The sequence below is a fragment of the Sus scrofa genome, chromosome 15, assembly GCF_000003025.6.
Source record: "Sus scrofa isolate TJ Tabasco breed Duroc chromosome 15, Sscrofa11.1, whole genome shotgun sequence".
Lineage (NCBI taxonomy): Eukaryota > Metazoa > Chordata > Mammalia > Artiodactyla > Suidae > Sus > Sus scrofa.
The window spans coordinates 106,569,681-106,593,394 of NC_010457.5; the positions used below are offsets into that span (position 1 = coordinate 106,569,681).

At 36.2% G+C, this 23,714-nt stretch overlaps 1 protein-coding gene across 7 annotated transcripts in view; it reads left to right on the top strand.

Moving 5' to 3' along the window:
• Nucleotides 1–23,714, top strand: part of NBEAL1 (neurobeachin like 1) — a 170,684-nt gene that overhangs the window by 53,679 nt on the left and 93,291 nt on the right. For 5 of the 7 annotated variants that reach the window (XM_021075105.1, XM_021075106.1, XM_021075110.1 and 2 more), the window contains 9 exons: nucleotides 3,178–3,484; nucleotides 4,977–5,083; nucleotides 12,700–12,786; nucleotides 14,925–15,008; nucleotides 17,449–17,547; nucleotides 17,636–18,216; nucleotides 19,389–19,521; nucleotides 20,142–20,261; nucleotides 22,023–22,326. In XM_021075105.1, coding sequence (XP_020930764.1) covers nucleotides 3,178–3,484; nucleotides 4,977–5,083; nucleotides 12,700–12,786; nucleotides 14,925–15,008; nucleotides 17,449–17,547; nucleotides 17,636–18,216; nucleotides 19,389–19,521; nucleotides 20,142–20,261; nucleotides 22,023–22,326 — 1,822 coding nt within the window. The remainder of the gene's footprint in view (nucleotides 1–3,177; nucleotides 3,485–4,976; nucleotides 5,084–12,699; nucleotides 12,787–14,924; nucleotides 15,009–17,448; nucleotides 17,548–17,635; nucleotides 18,217–19,388; nucleotides 19,522–20,141; nucleotides 20,262–22,022; nucleotides 22,327–23,714) is intronic. The other 2 variants (XM_021075109.1, XM_021075108.1) reach the window with 1 other exon arrangement.

Genomic DNA, 23,714 nt, shown 5'->3' on the forward strand with positions numbered 1-23,714 from the left:
AAAAGGAAGAAGTTCTAGTAATGTTTAATTTTAAAATTTAAGTATCTTAAAAGCTGTCTGTGATAAATTTTGAGTCTAACTGCTAGTTGAAAATAGGATTATAGTTCATAAAGAACATTCTACTTTTTTCCTTTAACCACAAAGTTTATATCAGAGGTTTCAAACACATTTTATACTACATAGCCCTTTGACAATCTGATATAGTCTCTTGTCTGAATGTTTTCACATGCCTAAAATAAAATACATATGATCACAAAGGAAACTCTGCTGAAATGCAGTTACTAAAATATACAGTAAAACAGATTTTTAACATGGTAATGTGCTTCTTTATAACACATCAGAAAAAAAAAGCAGTGAGTCTAGTGACTAATGTTATTTTCAAAGAAGAGATGAGCATGAATGATGTTTCAAGGCACTACAACAACTGTAATACATGAAAATGTATATTATTTCTGTTGATGACAAAATCACAGGTATTGCTAATAATACTGCCTGGATTTCCTAGTGGGCTCCCTTTCCCTCTTGCAGGAGGTAAGCATCTCTGTGGTGAGAGGGATGTGATCAGAATCTTATTTTTCAGTTTGTTTGCTTTGTCACTTTCCTTTGTTAGCTAATATCTCTCTTTTGCTTCAGTGCCTCCCCATTTCATCATTTCTCTACTATTAAGAATAAGAATTAACAAGTGTACATGAATAAAATTGGAAATGACATTGATTTTGACAAGTGGAGAAGCTGGTTGGATACCATTTCCCCCTTTTTTATCTCTACCTTTTTTTTTCTTTTGGTCACCTCTTGGCATACGGAGTTCCCAGGCCAGGGATCAGATCTGAGTCGCAGTTGCACCAATGCCAGATCCTTAACCCACTGTGCCAGGCCAGGAATCTAACCTGCATCGCAGTGCTCCAGAGATGCCATGATCCCATTGCGCCACAGTGGCAACTCCTACCGTTCCCTTTGTGAACGTCCCAGACTTAATTCTTGTTAGTGCCTAGGGGTAATCAAGCCCTGATAGACCTCCAGTAATCAAAACACACCTGGAAATCAAGTAGATAGTGGAAGTCCAATTTATTTTTATGTCCTAGAAGTGCTCAAAATCCTTATAATCAGGTCATAGCTATAGATACAACTATATTGAAATCAGAAGGCTGTAGGATAGAACTTCAGAATAGGGCCATTTAAATGAATATCTAAAGGCATAAGAATCGCTTTGTCATAAAGAGCAGAAAAATTAAAGTCCACGGACTGGTCTCCCTTTCTGAACCATCATGCCTGAGCTTCCCATTGGCGTATTTATTGTTTTGTGCTATGTTAAGAGCAAGGGATCTTTGAATCCTCTGTCATTTTTAACTAGCTGTGTCACCGTAGATAAACTATTTACATGTGTGTTTCTCTTTTTATAATGTGGAAATAGTAACACAGGGTAGTCATAAGGACAAAATGACGTGTAATATGTGTGAAGCACTTAACAAAATGCCTGCACTTCTAAGAACGAAGTAAATTGCAGGTGTATTGGATTTATGATTCTTTAGAAGAAGCAGTGAATACTAAAATTATAACAGCTTAAGTCAGAAGTATGCTTTTTTGTTTCCTTAAAAAATAAATAGCAGTAAGCAGTACAGAGTTTATCTAATAGCTCTAGGGTCTTCAGGAATTTGTGTTTCTTTTGAATGTCAATTTGTTATCCTTATTATTATTTCTTATGGTACAAAGTAGCTTCTAGAGTTTTGGCCATCATGTCCATATTTTAGGCACAAAATGGAAGGGGAAGTGAAGAAGAAGACAAATGACAGGTGCCACTTATCTCTGAAGGAGATACTGAAAAGCTGACAGTATCTCATTTGCCAAAATTCATCATCGATAGCTGCAAAGATGCAAATATGTTCAGCTGAAAAATCTGATAAACCTTGTTTCCTTAGCCTTCTTAGTAGCAGCAGAGGTAGGAAGTGTAGTCTTCATTCCTGGTCACGAGGTGTCCAGCACAACATCGGAGGTTTTGTTTAATGAGGAAGCAGAGGAAAATTGATGTTGTATGGGCCATAAGCAATTTCTTTCATAGTAGCACTTGTTATTAATATTATTTGTCATATTGGTAATAACTCCAAATGCCCTAAGTGTTATTATTTTCAGATAATGTTGCACAACTGATGTATTATATATCAGTTTAACAATGTAAGGCTCTATATATTGTTTATTTCAAATTTAATGGGTCACCTCAAATAGCTACCAGTAACGTAGAATTTCAGAAATATGTAGAATCAGAGCTAAGCCAGTCTTCTAATGATAGAAGCGATAAATGTCATTTGCTGCAACCAGTAGAAAACCTGAGAGAGGCTTAGCCAAATCGACCTGTTTTTATTTATTTATTTTATGTTTTTATGGCCGTACCTGTGGCACATGGAAGTTCCTGGGCTAGGGGTCAAATCGGAGCTGCACCTGAGTGCTACTCTGCAGCCACAGCAGCACTGGATCCAAGTCTCATCTGTGACCTGTGCCACAGTTTGCAGCAACACTGGATCCTTAACCCACTGAATGAGACCAGGGATCAGACCCACATCCTCACAGAGACAACATTGGGTCCTTAACTCGATGAGCCACGACAGGAACTCCAACCAGTTTATTTTCATTTTTGCCTGAGAAATCCAGATGCAGGCAGTTCTGGGATGGCCCAGCAGCTCAATGATATCATCAAGGACTGAGGTCCTTTACTGTTTCTGTTCTGATTTGTAACCTGCTACTTTAATTCTGGAGCTTCTTTCCTTGTGATATAAAGGTGGCTCCAAGTATCTTGTCTGCATTCCAGGCAGGAAAAGGGAGAAAAGACCTAGAATCTTTCCGTTTTTTTATTTGTAAAGTGTTATCCTCCTCATAGCTTCCTGGCATATATTCTTCACCAGAACTATGTTACATGGCTACCTCTGGCTACAGGGGAGGGTGCTAATTAAGTTTTCTACACAGGCAGAGTACTATCTGAATAAAAACAGAATTCTGTTGGTAGTGAAGAAATCAAGATCTAATATGCGTAAATGCTAGTGGTGTCTGTCAAAGTATTTGTGTAAAAATATGTTGATTTATAATGAAAAAGTCTGCAGATTTATTCAGTTTTCTTTGTTTTTTTTTGCCAATGTATAGAACTTGAGTTAGGTTAAGGTTTCATTTTTATTGCCTCTCGTGTTTCAGAAGAATGCTTTGCAGGCAATTTCTCCAGCCACCATGGAAGTTCTTATGAGAGTTTTGGCCGATTGTGATTCTTGGGAGGATGGAAATCCTGAAGAAGTGGGTAGGAAGGTAGAACTTACTCTGAAGTGCCTTACAGAAGTGGTACATATCCTTCTTACCAGTAGCTCTGATCAGCGTCAAGTGGAAACCAGCTCTATCTTGGAGAACTATTTTAAATTGCTAAATTCAGATCATTCAGCTTTACCTAATCAAAGGAGGTCCAGACAGTGGGAAAGCCGGTTCATAGCACTACAGATCAAAATGCTGAGTGAGTATTAGATAAAGTGTATTATATTCAGTTTTCTCTGAGTCTGTTTTTTTTTAGTTTCGTAGTCTCCATTTTCATTTGGAATTCAAGGCCATTGTATAGAAAATATTGATGTTTAATTCAGATCCTATGTGACTATTTAGATTTAGACTTCAAAACAGTTAATACGGAATTGAGTTTTCTTCCACATACTTGCTTTAACAGTGACAAAACTGAGCCTCTACACTCCCTTTTGTAAGTTGTAATCCACTAAAAACATCAGTGTTAATAAGAATATCTGCTGTGGTTTTGTAATTTTAAGGAAAGTAAATTTTCAGAAAGTGCCATTTGTAGTTTCTATTCTGTGACAGAGTCATATAGGATCACTTTTGTATGTGCTTCTACAACAACTCTGTAGAAATCACTTCACCACATTCTTCCTCTTGAGAGTTTCTGGTGTTTTGTCTTTATTCCTCAGATCCTCTGTGTGTGTTTCTCTGTTTGTGTTGGTTGTTTGTGCCATTCTATGCTTCTCTCTCTCTCTCTCTCTCTCTCTCTCTCTCTCGCCATCTCCAAGCCCCTTCACCAATATATGTGGTTTCTTTTTATATTCCTATTAGATTGATAGATACTAGTATTATTAACTGAGAGTTCCTTTTTTATAGAAGTAAAATATTTTCATCACAGCTAATGTAGGAAATTCAGATAAGTGAAAAGAAAAGATTTTTATATCCTACCACCCAGATATTGTATGTAGAGCTATGTTGTATAGCTCTAGAGACTTAAAAAAAATGTTTGTTTGGTTATGTGTGTGGTGTCAAATTTAAAAATATTGGACCTCAAAATCTTGCTGAAACTAGTAATTCATTATGACAGTATTTTTGTAGGAATATGTTTCATCTTATATAATTTCTATTCATATATGTTATATAACATGTCATGTTCTATAATATAAATTGTGACTTTATAAGGAAGTTTGAGTCTCCACTGAATGGACTTCTCTTTTTGTTATGAGGTTTTGTATTATCTATGCCAAATATCGTTTTATTTCTAAATGGGGGACATTGTTCCAGTAGGAAACAAGAGCAAAGCATCATCCCAAATGGATTAATTACCTACGTCTTGTTTTCACGATAGCCGTATGTTCATTTTATAAATGAGACTGTGTTGTCAAACATAACCAAGTGTTGCTTATTCATAATAAGTTGGAAACCACAGTTTGTTGTACTTAAGTGTTATATAATGGAAGAACATTTGAGTATATCTCTGGGAAATATATATTACTCATACATATATAAACTAAATATTTTAAATAAAGTATAAAAATCTTCACTTTTCTTATCAAATAGTAGGTATAGGTTTTCTTTTCTACTCCCCATCCTGATTATTTCCTATTAATATATATCTCTTTGTCATCTGAAAAGCCTTAAGTAAATATATGGCCAGAGTAAATGTTTCCGTGATCCCAAATTTTCCACTTTATAAATGAACAATTTTGTTTTTATTTTCCTAGATACCATCACAGCCATGTTAGACTGCACAGATAGGCCTGTTCTTCAGGCCATTTTTCTTAACAGTAATTGCTTTGAACATCTCATACGATTGCTACAGAACTGCAAGGTATTTTTCTATTGTCACTACTATTTACTATTGATTTTAAGAAGCTATTGTTTTCTTTATGTTTTCATTCTATTCTGAGCATATTATTGTAACTAAACTCTTTTCCTTTTTTTTTATTGTGGTAAAATACACATAACATAAAATTTGCCTTCTTAATCATTTTTAAGTGTACAGTTCAGTGTTATTAAATTCATTCACGTTGTTGTTGCAACCATTACTACCATCCATTCCTCATAACTCTTGATCTCGTAAAACCGAAACTATATCCATTAAACAGCTCCACATTCTCCTCTGCCCTCAGCCCCTGGCAACGACTCTCCTTTCTGTCTCTGATTTTTATTTTGTTTGTTTTTCTTTTTTGGCTGCTCTGTGGCACATGGAATTCCCATTCCAGGGATCATATTTAAGCCACAGTCACAATGTAAGCTGCAGCTGTGGCAACATGGGATTCCCAACCCACTGTGCCAGGCCAGGGATCGAACCTGTGTTCCACTGCTCCCAAGATGCCACTGATTCCATGTCGCTACAGTGGAAACGCCTTTTTTTTCTGTCTCTATGAGTTTGGCTACTCTGAGTACCTTATATAAGTAGAATCATACAGTGTTTTATCTTCTTTTTTCTTTTGTCTTTTTAGGGCTGCTACACCCATGGCATATGGAGGTTCCCAGGCTAGGCATCCAATCGGAGCTGTAGCCGCTGGCCTACACCACAGCCATAGCAGTGCCAGATCCAGCTTGTGTCTGCGACTTACACCATAGCTCACTGCAACGCCAGATCCTTAACCTACTGAGTGAGGCCAGGGATCGAACCTGCATCCTCATGGATACTAGTCAGATTTGTTTTCCTCTGAGCCATGACGGGAACTCCTATTTTTGAAAGTTTTATTGAAGTATATTTGATTTGCAATGTTGTGATATTTTCTGCTGTACAATAAAGTGATTCAGTTATACATGTACACACATTTTAGAGTATTTTCCCAGATAGATCATCATAGAATATTGGGATAGAGTTCTCTGTGCTGTACAGGTGTTTGTCTTTTTGTGACTGGCTTATTTCATTTAGCATGATGTCCTCAAGATTCATTCATGTCATGTAGCATACTGCAGAATTTCCTTCCTTTTTAAAACTGAATAATATCTCATTGTTTGTATATACCACATTTTGTTTATCATTCATCTGTTAATGGACCCTTGTGTAGATTCCAGCTTTTGGCTTTTGTGAATAATGTTGCTGTGAACATGAGTATGTAATTATGTCTTCATGACTGTACTTTAAATTCTTTTGAGTATATATGCATAAGTGGGTTTGCTGGATCATATAGTAATTAAATTTTTAATTTTTTGAGGAACCACCCTATTGTTTTACATTTCCACCAGTAATACAGTGTTCCAGTTTCTCCACATTCTCATCAATAGGTTGTTATTTTCATCTTCCCCTTTTTTTGGTTTCTTTTTTTAATAATAGCTATCTTAATGGGTATGAGGTATGGTATCTTATTGTTGTTTGATTTGCTTTTCTCTAATGACTAATGATTCTGAGCATCTTTTCATGTGCTTATTAGCCATTTGTATATCATCTTTAGACAAATATTTATTCAAATTCTTGGTGCAGTTTTTTTTGTTTGTTTGCTACCCCCACATCATGTGGAATTTCCCAGGCCAGGTATCAAACCTGCACCACAGCAGTGACCTAAGCCTCTGCAATGACGATGCTAGATGCTTAACCCACTGAGCCACAAGAAGACTCTCCTTGGTGCATTTTTTAATTGGGTCATTGAGCTTTTTTTGTTGTTGAGTTTTAGTCTTTTTTCTTATACTTTTTTAAAATTTGGTATGAGCATTTGATGCATATATATTTTTTGCTTTTGTTTCATTTAAGATTATTTCATTAGCATTTTCATGTGTTATGATTTCAATATTTACATATTATTATGTTAAGTCTATGTACCATAATTTACTTAACTGTTCCCTACTGTTATATACTTAATTTGTTTCCAATTTTGTTTGATATTATGTAACTCTTCAGTTTCATAAAATAGAATTCTGTTTCTACTAGAATTATTATGTATAAGGGCATAAGTTTTTAAAATATGGAACATTGTATAAAAATCACTTATGAATAAGTGGAAAGTGTAGAAAAGTAGAAAAATTGAAATACTCTTAAGGTTTGTGATATATACTTCCAATTTGCTTATTATTTAAAAAAAATTTTTTTTTACCAATTTATACTTGTAGCAGATTTTTGTATGGGTACATAATAACTACTACCTCTGATTATTATGTGTCCATGAATTTCATGATGGTACCAGAACCTTTTTAGAGAGTTTCTTAAGAAGCTTTAAAAGAAAACTACTTCAAAGAGCTTTTACCTTCTGTTTGAGGTATTCCTATCATGATTTCCCTGTTGAAAAATACTAGGTATTCTGATTCTGTGAGAATATTCCAGAATAAGAATTTTAATATCAGTTCCTTAAATTTTTCCACACTATTAGGTAGGGTAGCCTTGAAAGTATTTATGTCACTATGTTGCTTAACTTATAGTAAAATTATTAAAAAATAGCTTAAAATAGTAAAGAATATATTGATCAAGTAAGTCATAGTGAATATTTATGAAGTCAACAAATCTACCAAATTACCACTAGTGAAGTTCCCATTGTGGCACAGTGGAAACGAATCTGACCAGGAACCATGAGGTTGCAGGTTTGATCCCTGGCCTCGCTCAGTGGATTAAAGATCTGGTGTTGCTGTGAGCTGTGGTGTAGGTCACAGACACGGTTTGGATCTGGTGTTGCTGTGGCTGTGGCCTAGGCTGGCAGCTGTAGCTCTGATTAGACCCCTAGCCTGGGAACCTTCATATGCCACCGGTGCGGCCCTAAAAAGCAAAAATAAATAAATAAATAAATAAATAATTATCACTGGAGAGTCAAGATGCCTCTCTCCACCTTTTTTAAAAGGCCACAACCATGGCACACGGGAGTTCTCAGACTAGACCAGGGGTCGAATCAGGACTCGGGTTCAATCCCTGGCCTTGCTCAGTGAGTTAAGGATCCAGTGTTGCCGTGAGCTGTGGTGTAGTTTGCAAATGTGGCTCGGATCCTGCATTGCTGTGGCTGTGGTGTAGGCCAGCAGCTACAGCTCCCATTCAGCCTCTAGCCTGGAAACCTCCTTATGCTGCAGGTGCAGCCCTAAAAAAGACAGAACAAAAAAAACCCAAAAAAACAAAAAAACAACAGAACTCTTTGACTTTAGCATTTTGCTAGTTGAAAGCATTTTTTTTTTTAAATATAGACATTGCACATATTGTAAATTTGTGAGGTTCCATTTGAGGACTTATCATAAGATTCTGGAAAACTTTGCTATTGTGGTCTTATTCATCTTCTTTAATATATTTTCTTCTCTTTCTTCTCCACATCTACTACTTAAAATCAACTACAACAAAAACTTTATCATCATGACAGTTTTAGTAGGAATGAGAAGGGAACAACTGAGGGATGCTTTTTGGAGAAGAATGTTAGGAGTGAATAGACAGAATGGTATAGTTTAAAGATTAACTTTGTTAGTCACACTTGCCTGGATTCATACACATTGCCTTAATGACCTTGAGTAAATTCTTCTTCATTTTTTAAAAAATAGATTTTTTTTTTTTTTTTTTTTTTTTTAAGGGCCGTACCCCTAGCATATGGAAGTTTCCAGGCTAGGCCGTCAAATCAGAGCTGTAGCTGCTGGCCTACACCACAGCCAGAGCAATGCCATATCTGAGCTGAGTCTGCGACCTACACCACAGCTCACGGCAATACCAGATCCTTAACCCACTGGATGAGGCCCGAGATTGAATCCAAGTCCTCATGAATACTAGTCGGATTCATTACTGCTGAGCCACGACGGGAACACCAAAAAAATAGATTTTTTATTTAAATTCTAGAGAAATATTTATAACCGGTATAGAGATTTTGGAGGAAAAAAATTAGAAATATATTAAAAAATCTTGTTAATCTTGTAATCTTATCAACTGGTACTTAAGTTGTGGCAAGCTGTATATAACAATCTTTGTGTATATATTTTTAATGTGGATTATTTTCTTTTACGAAATTGAAACACTATTCAATGAATACTTTCTATTCTGCTGGTTTTTTTTCCCCATGGCATATGGAAGTTCCCAGGCTAGGGGTCAAACTGGAGCTGCAGCTGCCAGCCTACACCACAGCCATGGCGACTCGGGATCTGAGCCTCATCTGTGACCTACACCACAGCTCATGGCAACGCACCAGATCCCTGAACCACTAATCGAGGCCAGGGATCAAACCCGCATCCTCATGGATACAGATTTGTTTCTGCTGCACCACAACAGGAACTCCCTTTTTATTCTGCACTTAATTATATATCATGAGTCTTCCCATATGCCATCGTATGTTTTTCAAAAGATTGCATTTAATGACTGCAAATATTTCAACCCAGCAGTTCTCAAAGTATGAGATCTCCAAGATGGTTTTAGGGAGTCTGCAAAGTCTAATCTTAACAAAATTTGTTTGAGGCTAGATTTTCTCCTTTCCTTCTTTCCTTCCTTCTTTTCTTTCTCTCTTCCTCTCTCCTTCCCTCTCTCCCTCCCTCTCTCACTTTCTCCCTTCCTTTCTTCCTTTCTTTATTTCTGCTTTTTAGGGCTGAACCTGTGGCATATGGAAGTTCCCAGGCTAAGGGGGTCAAATGGGAACCTCAGCTGCTGGTGGAAGGGGAAGCCAGTGCAACATCAGATCCTTCACCCACTGAGTGGGGCCAGGGATTAAACCTGCATCCTCGTGGATACTAGTTGGGTTTGTAACCCATTGAGCCACAGTAGTAACTCCCTACGCTAGATTTTCTTAGTAAACTTTAGTCACAGCAGCATTATAAAAGTCTAAATGCAAAAGCAAGTATGAGAGTTCATCTGTCATCTCTTAAGTCAGACATTTAAAGAAATTTGCAAAAATGTAAAAGCAGTGCCATTCTCACTAAGGTCCATTTCAGAAATATTTTCCATAAATATGTTTCCAACATTTCTCCTTAAATATTTATGTAAACATGGAATGAACTTATTGTTATTTTAAATACATAAATATTTTAAATATGTTTTGATTTTAATTTCTGATATGGTAAATATCGATTGATGTAACTCACATAAGTAAAAGTTCTTTCAGGTCCTCAGTAATTTTTTTTTTCCGAAAGTGGTTGCACCACTGTTTTTCCACCAGCAATGTATAAGGAAGGGACTCAGTAATTTTTAATTTTTAAGTGTTAAGGGGTCCTGAGACCAGAAAATTTGAGGACTTCTTTTTCAATCTGTGAATGAACTATAACTTAAGTATTCTACTATGTAGATATTGAGTGGTCTCTAATTTTTTGCCATTGTAAACAAAGGAGAGGTGAGCATTTCTGTTGTAAAATTTTAGTGTGAGTTTCTGTTTCTTTGAGTAGATTTCTAGAAATATGAATGCTGATTTAAAGAGTTAGAAGGTTTTTTTCGTTTGTTATTTTTGTCTTTTAGGGCCTCGGCATATGGAGGTTCCTAGGGGTCTGATTGGAGATATAGCCGCTGGCCTACACCACAGCCACAGTAATGCCAGATCCAAGCCACATCTGCAACATACACCATAGCTCCCTGCAACACCAGATCCTTGACCCACTGAGTGAGGCCAGGGATCGAACCTGTGTCCTCATGGATGCTAGTCAGGTTCGTTAACCACTGAGTCACTACAGGAATTCCTAAAGTGTTAGAAGTTTTAAAGAGTCTTGATGTGGATTGCTTTCTGGAAAGACCACTTATTTTTTATTTTCATCAATTTTGAGCATTCCTGTGTTCTTGCAACTAGATAACATGGAATCTTAACTTTTTAAAAATCTTTGCTGGGGAGTTCCTGTCGTGCCTCAGTGGTTACTGAATCTGACTAGGAACCATGAGGTTGTGGGTTCGAGCCCTGGCCTTGCTCAGTGGGTTAAGGATCCGGCATTGCCACGAGCTGTGGTGTAGGTCACAGATTTGGCTCGGATCCTGTGTTGCTGTGGTTCTGGCGTAGGCTGGCAGCTATAGCTCCAATTAGACCCCTAGCCTGGGAACCTCCATATGCCGAAGGAGCAGCCCTGGAAAAGGCAAAAAGACAAAAATAAATAAATAAATAAGATAAAAATCTTTGCTGATAGTAATAATACAAGCTTTCATTTATTTAACCCTTGTTATATGCCAGTTTCTAAGCTCATAAACTGGCATGGATTATCTCATTTAAGCTGCACACCTATTTCATGAGATATTATTCTTTTCATTTTTGAGAAATCATACTTGGAAAATTTAAGTAGTTTTCCTTAAAACCAGACAGTTAAAAAGTAGCAAAACCAAGATTAAAATCCAGGTTTCTGATTTCAAAGCCTATACTGTGTTCACGAATTTATTTTTAGGTTAAGCTTCACTCGTGCTCTTACATATCTTATCAAACCATACTACTACCCATTTTATTTTTTTATTGCGTTATTTCAGCATGTTACTGGATTTTTGTTTGATTTCTGAAATGATAGTAGTTCCTAAGAACTTCCTCCTTAGGATTCTTTTGATAAATCCTTTAGTAAATCTACCTTTCTCTCCATTTTCACTCTCATTTGAATTAGTTTTCTCTTTTCCCAAACTGGGTAGAGAATGCTGATTTTCATTTAATTGAACTAAACTACTTGATTCTTTAATTTCTTTCAGAAAAGGGCAGTCACCATGTTTGTTAAAGATAATCCTAATTCCTCTTACTAGTGTACAAACTAATATAAATTATGTTCAGGTCAATAATTTTGGAGAATACTGTTATAATATTTTTAATAAAATGTGTGGTCAGGTAAATTTGGGAAATGCTGCATATTGACCTCCCTTCTCAAAGTACACATTAGCATATTCAAAAATATTTCCAGAAAGACCCTGTTTTATAGTTAATTGAATAGCATTTCATAAATGCTATTTGGTGTAGAACCCTTACTATACATTATTTACTACAGTATCTTTAGTTTGTCTCAATAGCAATTTCCTTTTTTTTTGTCTTTTTAGACCTCACCCATGGCATATGGAGATTCCCGGGCTAGGGATCTAATCAGAGCTGTTGCTGCTGGCCTACGCCAGAGCCACAGCAATGCCAGATCCAAGCTGTGTCTGCGACCTACACCACAGCTCATGGCAACGCTGGATCCTTAACCACTGAACAAGGCCAGGGATCGAACCCGCAACCTCATGGTTCCTAGTCGGATTTGTTTCCACTGTGCCATGATGGGAACTCCACAATTTCCTTCTTTTCTGTGAATCATTCCCTGCTGATTCTTTAAGAATTTAGGAATATTAACTAAGTATTCATGCTAATTAATTATTGCTGTTGTTTCTTATTTTAGTAACTTTGAGTTGCAAGAGAGAAATAAATAATAATTAATTGTATAATATATGAACTAATGTTAGTAACCCAAAAAGTGAATAGTTAATTATCAGTTTAACAGTGGTATACTTCATGAGTGGATTCTTGGATTTATTTTCAAGAGACATGGAATTCCATTTAAGCTTCACCTGTGCTTATAGGTAACAATTTAATGTTCTTTCTCCATTATTCTTGTCTCTGTTTTTAACAGCTATTTTTAAATGCTAACAATAAGGTGGCAGACAAGAACGAGAAAGACCTTGCCAACAAATTACTGACAGAAATGAATGAGGACCAGGTATCTACAAAGCCTGCATCTTGTTTCAGCTGAAGTCCAAAATCAGTCAATGGGAGCACCTATTCCTGTACTTTTCTTCTTATGTCATAAAGTACAGACATTATCTATTCTTATTCTTCACTAACTGTTTTAAACAATTGAAAGTTGTTCAAAAATTTTAAAATAGCAATTGCTTGAATCTAAAAGATAAATATATTGAAATCTTGGCGAGTGATATAAATGACCAATAGTATTCCATCTATGTATGTGTGTGTTTTTTCCAGTTTGAGGAGATAGAAGTACAGGAATGGGATCCCAGTTTCAATGCTGTCCACTTGACAGTGACTCCATATTTTGGGGACTTCTTTTTCTAAGCATTGTGGTGTTTGGGATCTTAGGCTTTGTTTGTGAATATGTACGATCAGTTTTAATATCTTGATTCTTTGCTTCTTGTTGACAAATAATGATTATAATTCAATGGACAACCCAAATCTTGGAGGAAGGGAAGAAGATGCCGAACTCTTTAAGTCTTTGTTTAGCATAAAATTTAACTTTTTTCTTTTCTAAAAATTCAATTCTACGTGGGTATAAGGCAGAAATATGGAATTTATCTTGCTTTTCACAATATACTAGGTAATTTAGTTTGGAAAAAACTACCTATAAAAATTATTTGTCTTTCCCAAAATGGTTATGAGAGAGCTTACATGAAGTCTTAACATTATCTTACTGTCTGGTGGTTAATTAGAGCTGTGGTATAAAAAGAGACATGATAATCTGTTATTTTCTATTCTGGATGTGAAATATCAATTACAGAGTACCGTTATAGGTTTCTCTATAAGCGTTAGTCTCTGTTAAAGTCTTCTTATGTAGATTCATAAAACATTATAACTGTAGGTACTGTAATATCTAGTCTTCTTTGATAAAGTCTAGAAAAGTTCTTGTTTGTATGAAATTCTGTATGCAGAATGTTTAATGCATATGATACTATGTTTATTACACATGTAATGTGTTTATGTTTAATAAACAAACATCAACATAAACCAAGATACCATCTAAATAACTTACCTGAAAGTGGTAGAGTTTAGTTTAAAATGACAAAGATCTAATCAGTCACCCTTTACTCACATCATTTTTAGTGGGAGGGAAAGAGAATCCTGTCTGTGGGGTGACAAGTAATAGTAATATATTCCCGAAAGCAGATTTTCGGAACTGGTAACTTTTACAACTGTCTAGTCCTGATGCCCTGCTTTCATGGTTGACTAGGTCTCATGATACATGATGAACATCCATGTTCAATTTTTTTTGTATTGTTGATTATCTAGTTTGTTTTTGTTTTTTTTGCTATGAATGCACTGCCCTAAAATTGAACACATCTTTTCTTAATGATGAAGCTTAAACAGAAATAGACAAAATGGAGCTGGTATTTATTTTTTCTTACAGCTTTTGGCAGTAAAGTTGCCGCCTTAAAAACATAACAATGATTGTAGATACGTATTTCATTTTCTGCCTCAAATTGTGCATTTTTTAGTAAAAATAGATGTATTTTAGTACTTAGTAAAAATACGTTATTTAGTAAAAATGTTATTGTTTGCAAGTGTGATTTTTTAGTAAAAATAGATGTATTTTAGTATTTAGTAAAAATACGTTATTTAGTAAAAGTACGTTATTGTTTGCAAGTGTGATTGATTGGTGTTTGCAGATACCATTTCATTTATCATACAGGATTTGGAAACTAAGTAGGCAAGACTATTTTAGACTTCTTATTATACCCGCTAATGAAATTTTAACCTAGGAAGTATCAAGTATATCTTTGAAGGAAAATTAAAACATCTAAGAATTTCCAATGCTAACCCTCCCTCCCTTCCTCTTGAGATTGTCCATTACTTATAAAAAGCATGTATTAAGCTTGATTTTCCCCCCAAAGCATTTTAATGTAATGAGTGAATGTAACCTTTTCCTTCTTGATACATGGCTTATTTTCTGTCCAGTATGTAACTTTTCTTACAGGTTTTAGTGTTTCAGAAATCCATTTCATTAGAAGAGGAATGTATTGCATGTTAAATAATATTTTTTTCAGGTTTTCAGAACAAAGGTTTCCTTGTTTAAAATAAGAATCTTGAACACAACTGTTAATTTTTCACTTTTTTTCCCTCTCGTAGGTGTTTCAGGGACAGTTGGATTGTTTGGCTGTGTCAGCAATTCAGGCTTTGACAGCAGTAATGAACAAATCTCCAGCTGCTAAGGTAAAACATATGTCCTCAACCTGTAAAATGTACCAGATGTACCAGTTTTTACTATATAACTCCCAAAGTAATATGTGAAAGTATATAATACATATGGTTTCACCCATGAAATGAAATAGTTCACAAAATAGCTCAGAAATCACTTTGCTGATAATTTAAATACCTGTGGGCACTGCTTTGGGATTAAAACATTGATGACTGACTGCAAGCTGTACGGATTTACATCAATAGTCAATGAATGGAAAGAGAACTGGTGTTGAAATGATCATTTTAAGTGATTTATTTGGTTAGTACAGTTAAAGAATTAAATTTTATAGCATATTTTTTCTTTGTTAATAAAATAATTACTCTTTTGCTATTTGGTCAGTTTTTGATTGCCTAGAATCAACATTTTCCACATGTGACAGTGCTATCAATTTGGGACTTGTTTTTCCAGATGATCTCGGAAATTCTCCTTCTTTGTTTGTAGTCACTAACCCTCAGGATTTTCTTTCCCTTTTCATTCACCACCACTGACTCTACTCTGCAGTCCACTTTTGCTGATTTTGTGCTCGTAGTTTTTCCACTGAGTACTTTTAAGGATTAGTGACATCATCTGTTGAAAATGGAAAGCATAGTGCATAGTGTCAGGCACATGATAAATGCTTAATAAGTGTCTATTGTTATTTTTATCATTTTACCTTTTTATCCACTACCTCTAATATATTTCTTGCCTTACTTTTTAGTATCAGAAATGAATGAATTATTCCTTGTTCCCTAAGCCATCCCTTCAGTTGTATTTCTTACTTTCCATTGGTCTTTGTTAGGAGACTAACTTTGCCCTATAAATATTGCTATATATAACTCATGGTTAGATTCCTCGTGAATAGGCTTTTGTAACTATAACAGGCTGGCACAGGAATCTAATCTCCATTTGAAATAGTTTCTTAAGGAAAAAATTATTTAAAGTTTTAAGTAATTGGTTTATGAATATAATGGATTGCCTATACTCTTTCATGAAATTCAAACCTGAAATGATGTCCGTGTCTTTTCTAAGTATAATTTTTTTAAATTATGTAATGCCTTGCATGATTTAAAATTTGAAAGATTGTCTTTTGAAATGGCTTTGAAAAAAGATTTTCTTCCTATTCCTGGCCTATAGCCAACTAATTCCCTTCCCTAGAACAACTAATCATACTTGTTTTATTTAAATCTTTTGATTTTATTATGAATGCATGTATTTTTGCTTCACTTATTGGACCAAATTATATTGCTAGGTTTTTTTTGGTTGTCTTTATAGTTTATTTTTATGGCTTTGAGTGCCCACTTGTTCAAAAATACATGTGACTTAAAGCTTACCAAGTTGAACTTAAATGGTCCAGATAATCCAGACCATTTAAATACGAAGAACAAAAAGAAAACCGTACCCAGTTTTTTTCAGGCCACTGAAAAATTGCCAGGAGTCTTTTTGTTTTTGTTTTTGTTTTTGCTTTTTAGGGCCACACCCACGGGCTATGGAAGTTCCCAGGCTAAGGGTACAGTCGGAGCTGCAGCTGCTGGCCTACACCACAGCCACAGCAATGCAAGACCCAAGCTGCTGCATCTGCGACCTACACCACAGCTCATGGCATCACCGGATCCTTAACCTGAGTGAGGCCAGGGATTGAATCCGCATCCTCATGGATACTGGTCAGGTTCGCTACCACTGAGCCGCAATAGAAACTCCCTTTTTAATTTTTTTTTTCTAGGAGTCTTTAATCTTGTCCTTTGAGGCTGCTTGACTCCTTTTATCCCCAAAGTCTCATTTTTTCTCCATTTTTGTTTCAAGTAATACTATACTAATAACAAATCAAGTAAAGAAAAATAATAATTTTATGATGTACAATTTATGCTAATTCCATTTGTTTTACATTTTGGTATGTTATTGTAGCGTTGTATTCCAGAAGGTCTATGGAATCTATTTCAGATGAAGACATCAGACTTTATAAAATAGAAATATTGGGAGTTCCCGTCGTGGCGCAGTGGTTAACGAATCCGACTAGGAACCATGAGGTTGCGGGTTCGGTCCCTGCCCTTGTTCAGTGGGTTAACGATCCGGCGTTGCCGTGAGCTGTGGTGTAGGTTGCAGACGCGGCTCGGATCCCGCGTTGCTGTGGCTCTGGCGTAGGCCAGTGGCTACAGCTCCGATTCAACCCCTAGCCTGGGAACCTCCATATGCCGCGGGAGCGGCCCAAGAAATAGCAACAATAACAACAACAACAACAACAAAAAAGACAAAAAAAGACAAAAAAAAAGACAAAATAAATAAATAAATAAATAAATAAAATAGAAATATTGAATTCACAATCTTTTTAATATTATTATTAATTAATTTACATTGGTATTATTCAACATTTTTTAATATTCTAACAAATCCAGTGTTTGAGACTGTGCTTCCATGTATTGATTTCTTCTCCCCTAGGAAGTATTTAAAGAAAGAATAGGTTATACGCATATGTTTGAAGTATTAAAATCCCTGGGTCAGCCACCACTGGAATTGCTTAAAGAACTTATGAATATGGTGAGTTTCTTAGCTTTATTAAAAGAAGGTCCATTATTTTCATGTCAAAGATAATAACTAACCTCTTGTCTTTCATATTGCTTTCCAGGCTGTAGAGGGTGACCACACTTCAGTTGGGATTTTGGGCATTAGTAATGTCCAGCCTCTCTTGCTTCTTATCCAGTGGCTTCCAGAGATAGAATCCCATGACCTACAAATCTTCATCTCTGATTGGCTGAAAAGAATTTGTTGTATTAATAGGCAGAGTCGAACAACTTGTGTCAATGCAAACATGGGAATTAGAATCATTGAAACTCTTGATTCCCATTCTTCCCTCCATCGAACTTGTGCTGAGAACTTGATTGCACTCCATGGTTCCTTGGGGAGTCAATCAGTGAGCTCAGAAGAAATCCGTCAACTACTGAGATTGCTGAGAGTGGATGAACCTGAGTATATTCACCCTTATATCACTCCTGTAACTCGAGCAATCCTGACAATGGCCCGAAAACAAAGTCTAGAGAGTGCACTACAATATTTTAATTTGTCACATAGTATGGCAGGAATTTCTGTGCCTTCCATACAGAAATGGCCAGGATCTGCCTTTTCTTTCAATGCATGGTTTTGCTTGGATCAGGATCAGTTGACTCTTGGCAGTGCTAACAAAGGAGGAAAAAGAAAACAATTGTACAGGTACTGGTACAAGTCATGGACTAAAATGAATACTGTCGTAATAATATATGCCGTGATACTTAAACAGGAAACTGCTTTTCTAAGCATCTACTTTGTTTTTTCTTTCTTTTTTTACTTTTCTTTCTTTTTTCTTTCTTTCTTTCTTTCTCTTTTTTGGCCATCCCACTGCATATGGAGTTCCCAGGCTAGGGATCAGATCCAAGCCATAGTTAAAACCTATGCTTCAGCTGCAGCAATGCCAGATCCTTTAGCCCACTATGCCCAGCCCAGGGATCGAACCTGAGTCCTGGTTCTGCAGTGACACTGCCAGTCCCACTGCACTACAGTAGGAATCTAAACATCTACTTTTTAAATGTACAGCAGTTTGTCTGAAGCATCTCCTCCTTAGGGTGTATACAGTTAAAAAGTGCTTGTTGATTTCATAATAATAATTGTATATCTCAGATATTTTCCTAGTTAGGTTCTGAAGCTAATTTGGAAACAAAGTTCCTTCTCAAAATTATTTATTGTAAGAGTGGAGAAAAAAGGAATAGTAAAGTTGAAAATGGATGGTGATTTCTCTGTTCTATTGATGATGCTACTATATATTTATATGACGGAGCAGGAAACCTATGTGTATACAAACTTAGTTTCTTCAGTAATTATAATTTTTAATATCACTTGTGGTTTTTTAAGACTTTTATTCATGCTTTCTAAGTCTTATTTGGAAGATTTTGAATATTTGAAAGTTTATAGTTTTGACATTGTTTGCTAATGGCATTCTGCTTGTAAGGCTACCATTTATAACTTATTAAAACATTTATGCCCAGAAAAGATTTTTTGTTTGGCCACTCCCAAGGCATATGGAAGTTCTTGGGCCAGGGTCTGAATCTGAGCTGCAGCTGGGACCTGCACCACAGCTGCAGCAACACCAGATTCTTTTCCCATTGCTCAAGGCCGGGGAGTGAACTCAGGCTGCTGCAGAGACAACACCAGATCTTTACTGCACCACAGTGGGAACTCCCAAAAAAGATTTGAAAATCATCTTTGTGTTGATGTTGTGTGTCAATAGAATGTAAGCCACCGTGTGTCGGATGCAGATACTCAGGATGAAGTTATAGTTTTGTGTGTTCCAGTGATAATAAAACTGTACAACTAACTTCAAAAGTTCTGATGATATATTTTTTTGTTAGCTTTTTCACAGGAAGTGGCATGGGTTTTGAAGCTTTTATTACCCATTCAGGTACGTTGGTTGTGGCAGTGTGCACGAAAAGAGAATATGCAACAGTTATGCTTCCTGACCACAGTTTCTGTGATTCCCTCTGGGTAAGGTTTTAGGGCATCCCATTTAACCTCTGTTCTTTCTGTTAAAAAACACATATTTGGTACGTGTACATCAGATGTGTTATCAGCCTTTTGATAGTCAATTGATTTTAATAAGTCAAAGTTCCATTCATGTTGAAGTTTGCCTATGAAGTTAATACCATTTAACATCATAATTGTCATTTTAGCAGTTATCATTTTTCTACTAAAAATTGAAGTGAAATATTATGATTTCTTTCAAGTTTTCTGGAGTCAAATTTGATACTTAAATTTCAATTTAAAATGAGAACAGAAATTGTTAATAACAGTGCATTTCTGTTGCTTTTCTTAAAAAATAAAATGCTTCTCAGAAAATTTGATCCTAAAGAATATGCATAGACTTGGAAAATGCAGAAAAAATACTATGTTACAACTGTGTGTAAATTTTCTGGATAGTTAGAAGTGCTTTTACAGTGCTATAAAAATGTTATTTAAGAACATCATTTTGATCAGCATTTAGTATGCTTAAACTTATTGTTCTACTGTTCATACAAACTAGTTATATAGTAATACTGTGAAACATTTGTCATTCCATAACCTTAATGTAATTTTTACCTTTTAAAATATATATTTTACTTTACCAGCACAACATAACCATTGTTCACATGCCTGGGAAAAGGCCCTTTGGTCAGAGCCTTGTCTATATCTATGACAATGGACAGCAGAAGGTCTATGCCCCTCTTAGATTTCCTGCCATGAATGAAGTAAGCATATCTAACCTACTCTTTATGGGACCAGTAGATTGAGAACTCTTGAAAATTTTTCACTTTAATGTATAAAGTTTTGTTTCTTCAAAGTATGTTCCTATAAATTTTGTTTTCTACATACTACAGTCTGTTAAGTTAATATTTAATTCTGTTAGCCTGTCATCATTAGATGAAGTCAGATAAAACATAAAGAAAAACAGCTCAAGGAAGAAGCAAATATAATTAAAGGCTTTGAAAAAAAAGATTCATAACAGGAAAGCCAAGGAAACTGAATAGAACAAAAACAGGGCAAAGGGTCATTTATTAAAGCTATCCAAGTGTATGAAAGAGACTGTTACGGTAGACTTTTTTCCATCATTGAATTTTTCATTCAATTTGAAACAATAATGTAGGAACCTTAAATCGCTACATTGTAGTTAGGTATAAAATAGAACTTATTTACTGAGGTGATTCTTAAAGAACATAAGTGTAAAAAGTTCTTTCAGAATTTTTGGATATTTTTGAAAGGGCTTTTTCTTTCTGTCTTACTTTCTTTCTTTTTTAGGGCACATCCAAGGCGTGTGGAAGTTCCCAGTCTAGAGGTTGAATCAGAGCAATAGCTGCCATCCTTCGCCACAGCCATAGCAACACAGGATCTGAGCTGCCACAGTGACCCACACCACAGCTCACAGCATTGCGGGATCCTTAATCCACTGAGCGAGGCCGCATCCTCATGGATACTAGTCAGATTCTGGGAACTCCAGATGAACCTGTATTTTTTTTTTTTGTCTTTTCTAGGGCTGTACCCAAGGCATATGGAGGGTCCCAGGCTAGGGGTCCAGTCGGAGCTGTAGCCACGGGCCTACACCACAGCCACAGCAGCGCCAGATCTCAGCCGCGTCTGCAACCTACACCATAGCTCACTGCAACGCCAGATCCTTAACCCACTGAGCAAGGCCAGGAATCGAACCCACCACCTCATGGTTCCTAGTCAGATTTGCTAACCACTGAGCCACGACGGGAACTCCTGAAAGGGCTTTTTCTGAAGATAATGGAATGGACTAATTATTTCCCAAGTCCTTCTAGGATTCCAGTAATTTCTTGTTGCTGTTTAATCTCTGTGATCACTTCAGGATAACCTGTAATTAGCATTATTATACTGAAGTGTAAATTTATGTTTATAAATTTCAAAGGAGAAAAGTGGCTTTATTTTATTTTTAATTTTTTTTCCTTTTTTTTTTCTTTTTAGGGCCACAGTCATGGTCTATGGAGTTCCCAGGCTAGGGGTCGAATCAGAGCTGTAGCTGCTGGCCTACGCCACAGCCACAGCAATACCACATCCAAGCTGCATCTGTGACCTACACCACAGCTCATGGTGACACGAATCCTTAACCCACTGATCGAGGCCAGGGAATCGAACCTGCATCCTCATGGATGCTAGTCAGATCTGTTTCTGCTGAACCATGAAGGGAACTCCTGCTTTCTCTATTTTAGAATATAGTAAATTTTTAAAAAATATTAAAAAAATACACTCATTAAAAATACAGAATTTACAAAAGGGTATAAAGTGAATTAAAATAGTGCATCCAAATCCAGCAGGTCTGAAATGTTGTCTTATATGTATACACATGTGCCCGCATTATTTTATTATATTAAAAATAAAACTTTTAGTTTGATTTCAGTATATTGCTTAATTTTATGTACTGTTTCATTTAAATAGGATAGACATTTAATTAAAATGTGTAGTTTTTTTATGTTTGTTTGTTTCTTAATTTTTAGCCTTTTATTTCTTGCTGCATTGGTTCAGCTGGGCAAAGAACCACCACTCCTCCACCATCTCAAATCCCAGACCCACCTTTTTCTTCTCCCATTACTCCTCATCGGACCTCATTTGGTGGAATTTTGTCATCAGCCTCCTGGGGAGGAACAGTTGAAAAATCAAAATTGATTACCAAATTGATATCAGCTGGAACCCAAGACAGTGAATGGGGCTGTCCCACATCTCTGGAGGGTCAGCTAGGGTCTGTTATCATCTTCTCTGAAGCACTCCAGCCTCCTCAGGTGAAGGCATTATACCTAGCAGGTGAGCATGTACCATCATACTGTTTACTTAAACCTAGTTTTTTCTGTGCCTGTATATATTCTGAAGAATGTACTGTTGGCCATTGAAGAATTTGAGGATTAAGGGTGCCGACTCTTCATGCAGTCAGAAATCCACACATAACTAATAGTTGGTCCTCCATATATTTGCAGTTCTTTGTATGTGTGGTTCTGCATTTGCAGATTGTAGCACTGGAGTATTCACTATTGAAAAAAATCTGTGTATGAGTGGACCTATACAGCTCAAACCCATGTTCAAGTGTCAACAGTATTCGTTTTAATTGAGCTGAAAGAGAAGAAGCAGCCCACCACATACCATACTCTTACTCTCCTTGGCTTTATTGGGATATTGACATGTAGCGTCTATAAGCTTAAGGTGTGCAGTGTGCTTATATGATACATGGTTACACTGCAAAATGATTTCCATAATAAAGTTAGTTTAAACATCTGTCCACACCTGTAATTACCATTTTGTAATGTATGTTGATAACATTTAAGATTTACTCTTGGAGTTCCCGTCGTGGCCCAGTGGTTAGCGAATCCGACTAGGAACCATGAGGTTGAGGGTTCGATCCCTGGCCTTGCTCAGTGGGTTAAGGATCCGGTGTTGCTGTGAGCTGTGGTGTAGGTTGCAGACACTGCTCGGATCCCGCGTTGCTGTGGCTCTGCCATAGGCCAGCAGCTACAGCTCTGATTAGACCCTTAGCCTGGGAACCTCCATATGCTGCAGGAGCAGCCCTAGAAAAGGCAAAAAGACAAAACAAAAAACAAAAAAAAAAAGATTTACTCTCAACAACTTTCAAGTATATTGTACATTATAATTAATTATAGTACAGTATACTGTTTTGATATAAGGCATAAATAAAGCAAACCTTTCAGAAATATTTTAGGTATCACTGTAATTCTACCTGTGTTAGTCTGTTAGGACCACCATAACACAACACCACAGACTCAATGGCTTAAACATTTTCTACAGTTTTGGAAGCCAGAATTTAGCTCAAGTTCCTATCAGGTTTGGTTTCTAGTGAAGCCTCTATTCCTGGCTTGTAGATGGCTGCCTTCTTGCTGTATCCTCACATGGAGTATATCCTCTGTGTGTGCAGAGAGAGAGAGAGATCTGCTTTCTTTTCCTCTTCTTATAAAGTGAATTAGGGCCTGGCTCTTACGATGTCATTTAGCCTTAATTACCTCTTACACGCCCTATCTCCAAACACAGTCACATTGGAGGTAAGAGCTTCAACACAGGAATTTTGGGAGGAGGGTACACAATTCAATCTATAATAGTGCTGATACTCTTGATAATTTTAATGCATTGATGAAACAAATATAAGCCTGTTTTTGTAAGAAATCACACAACTGCCTGATTCTAAA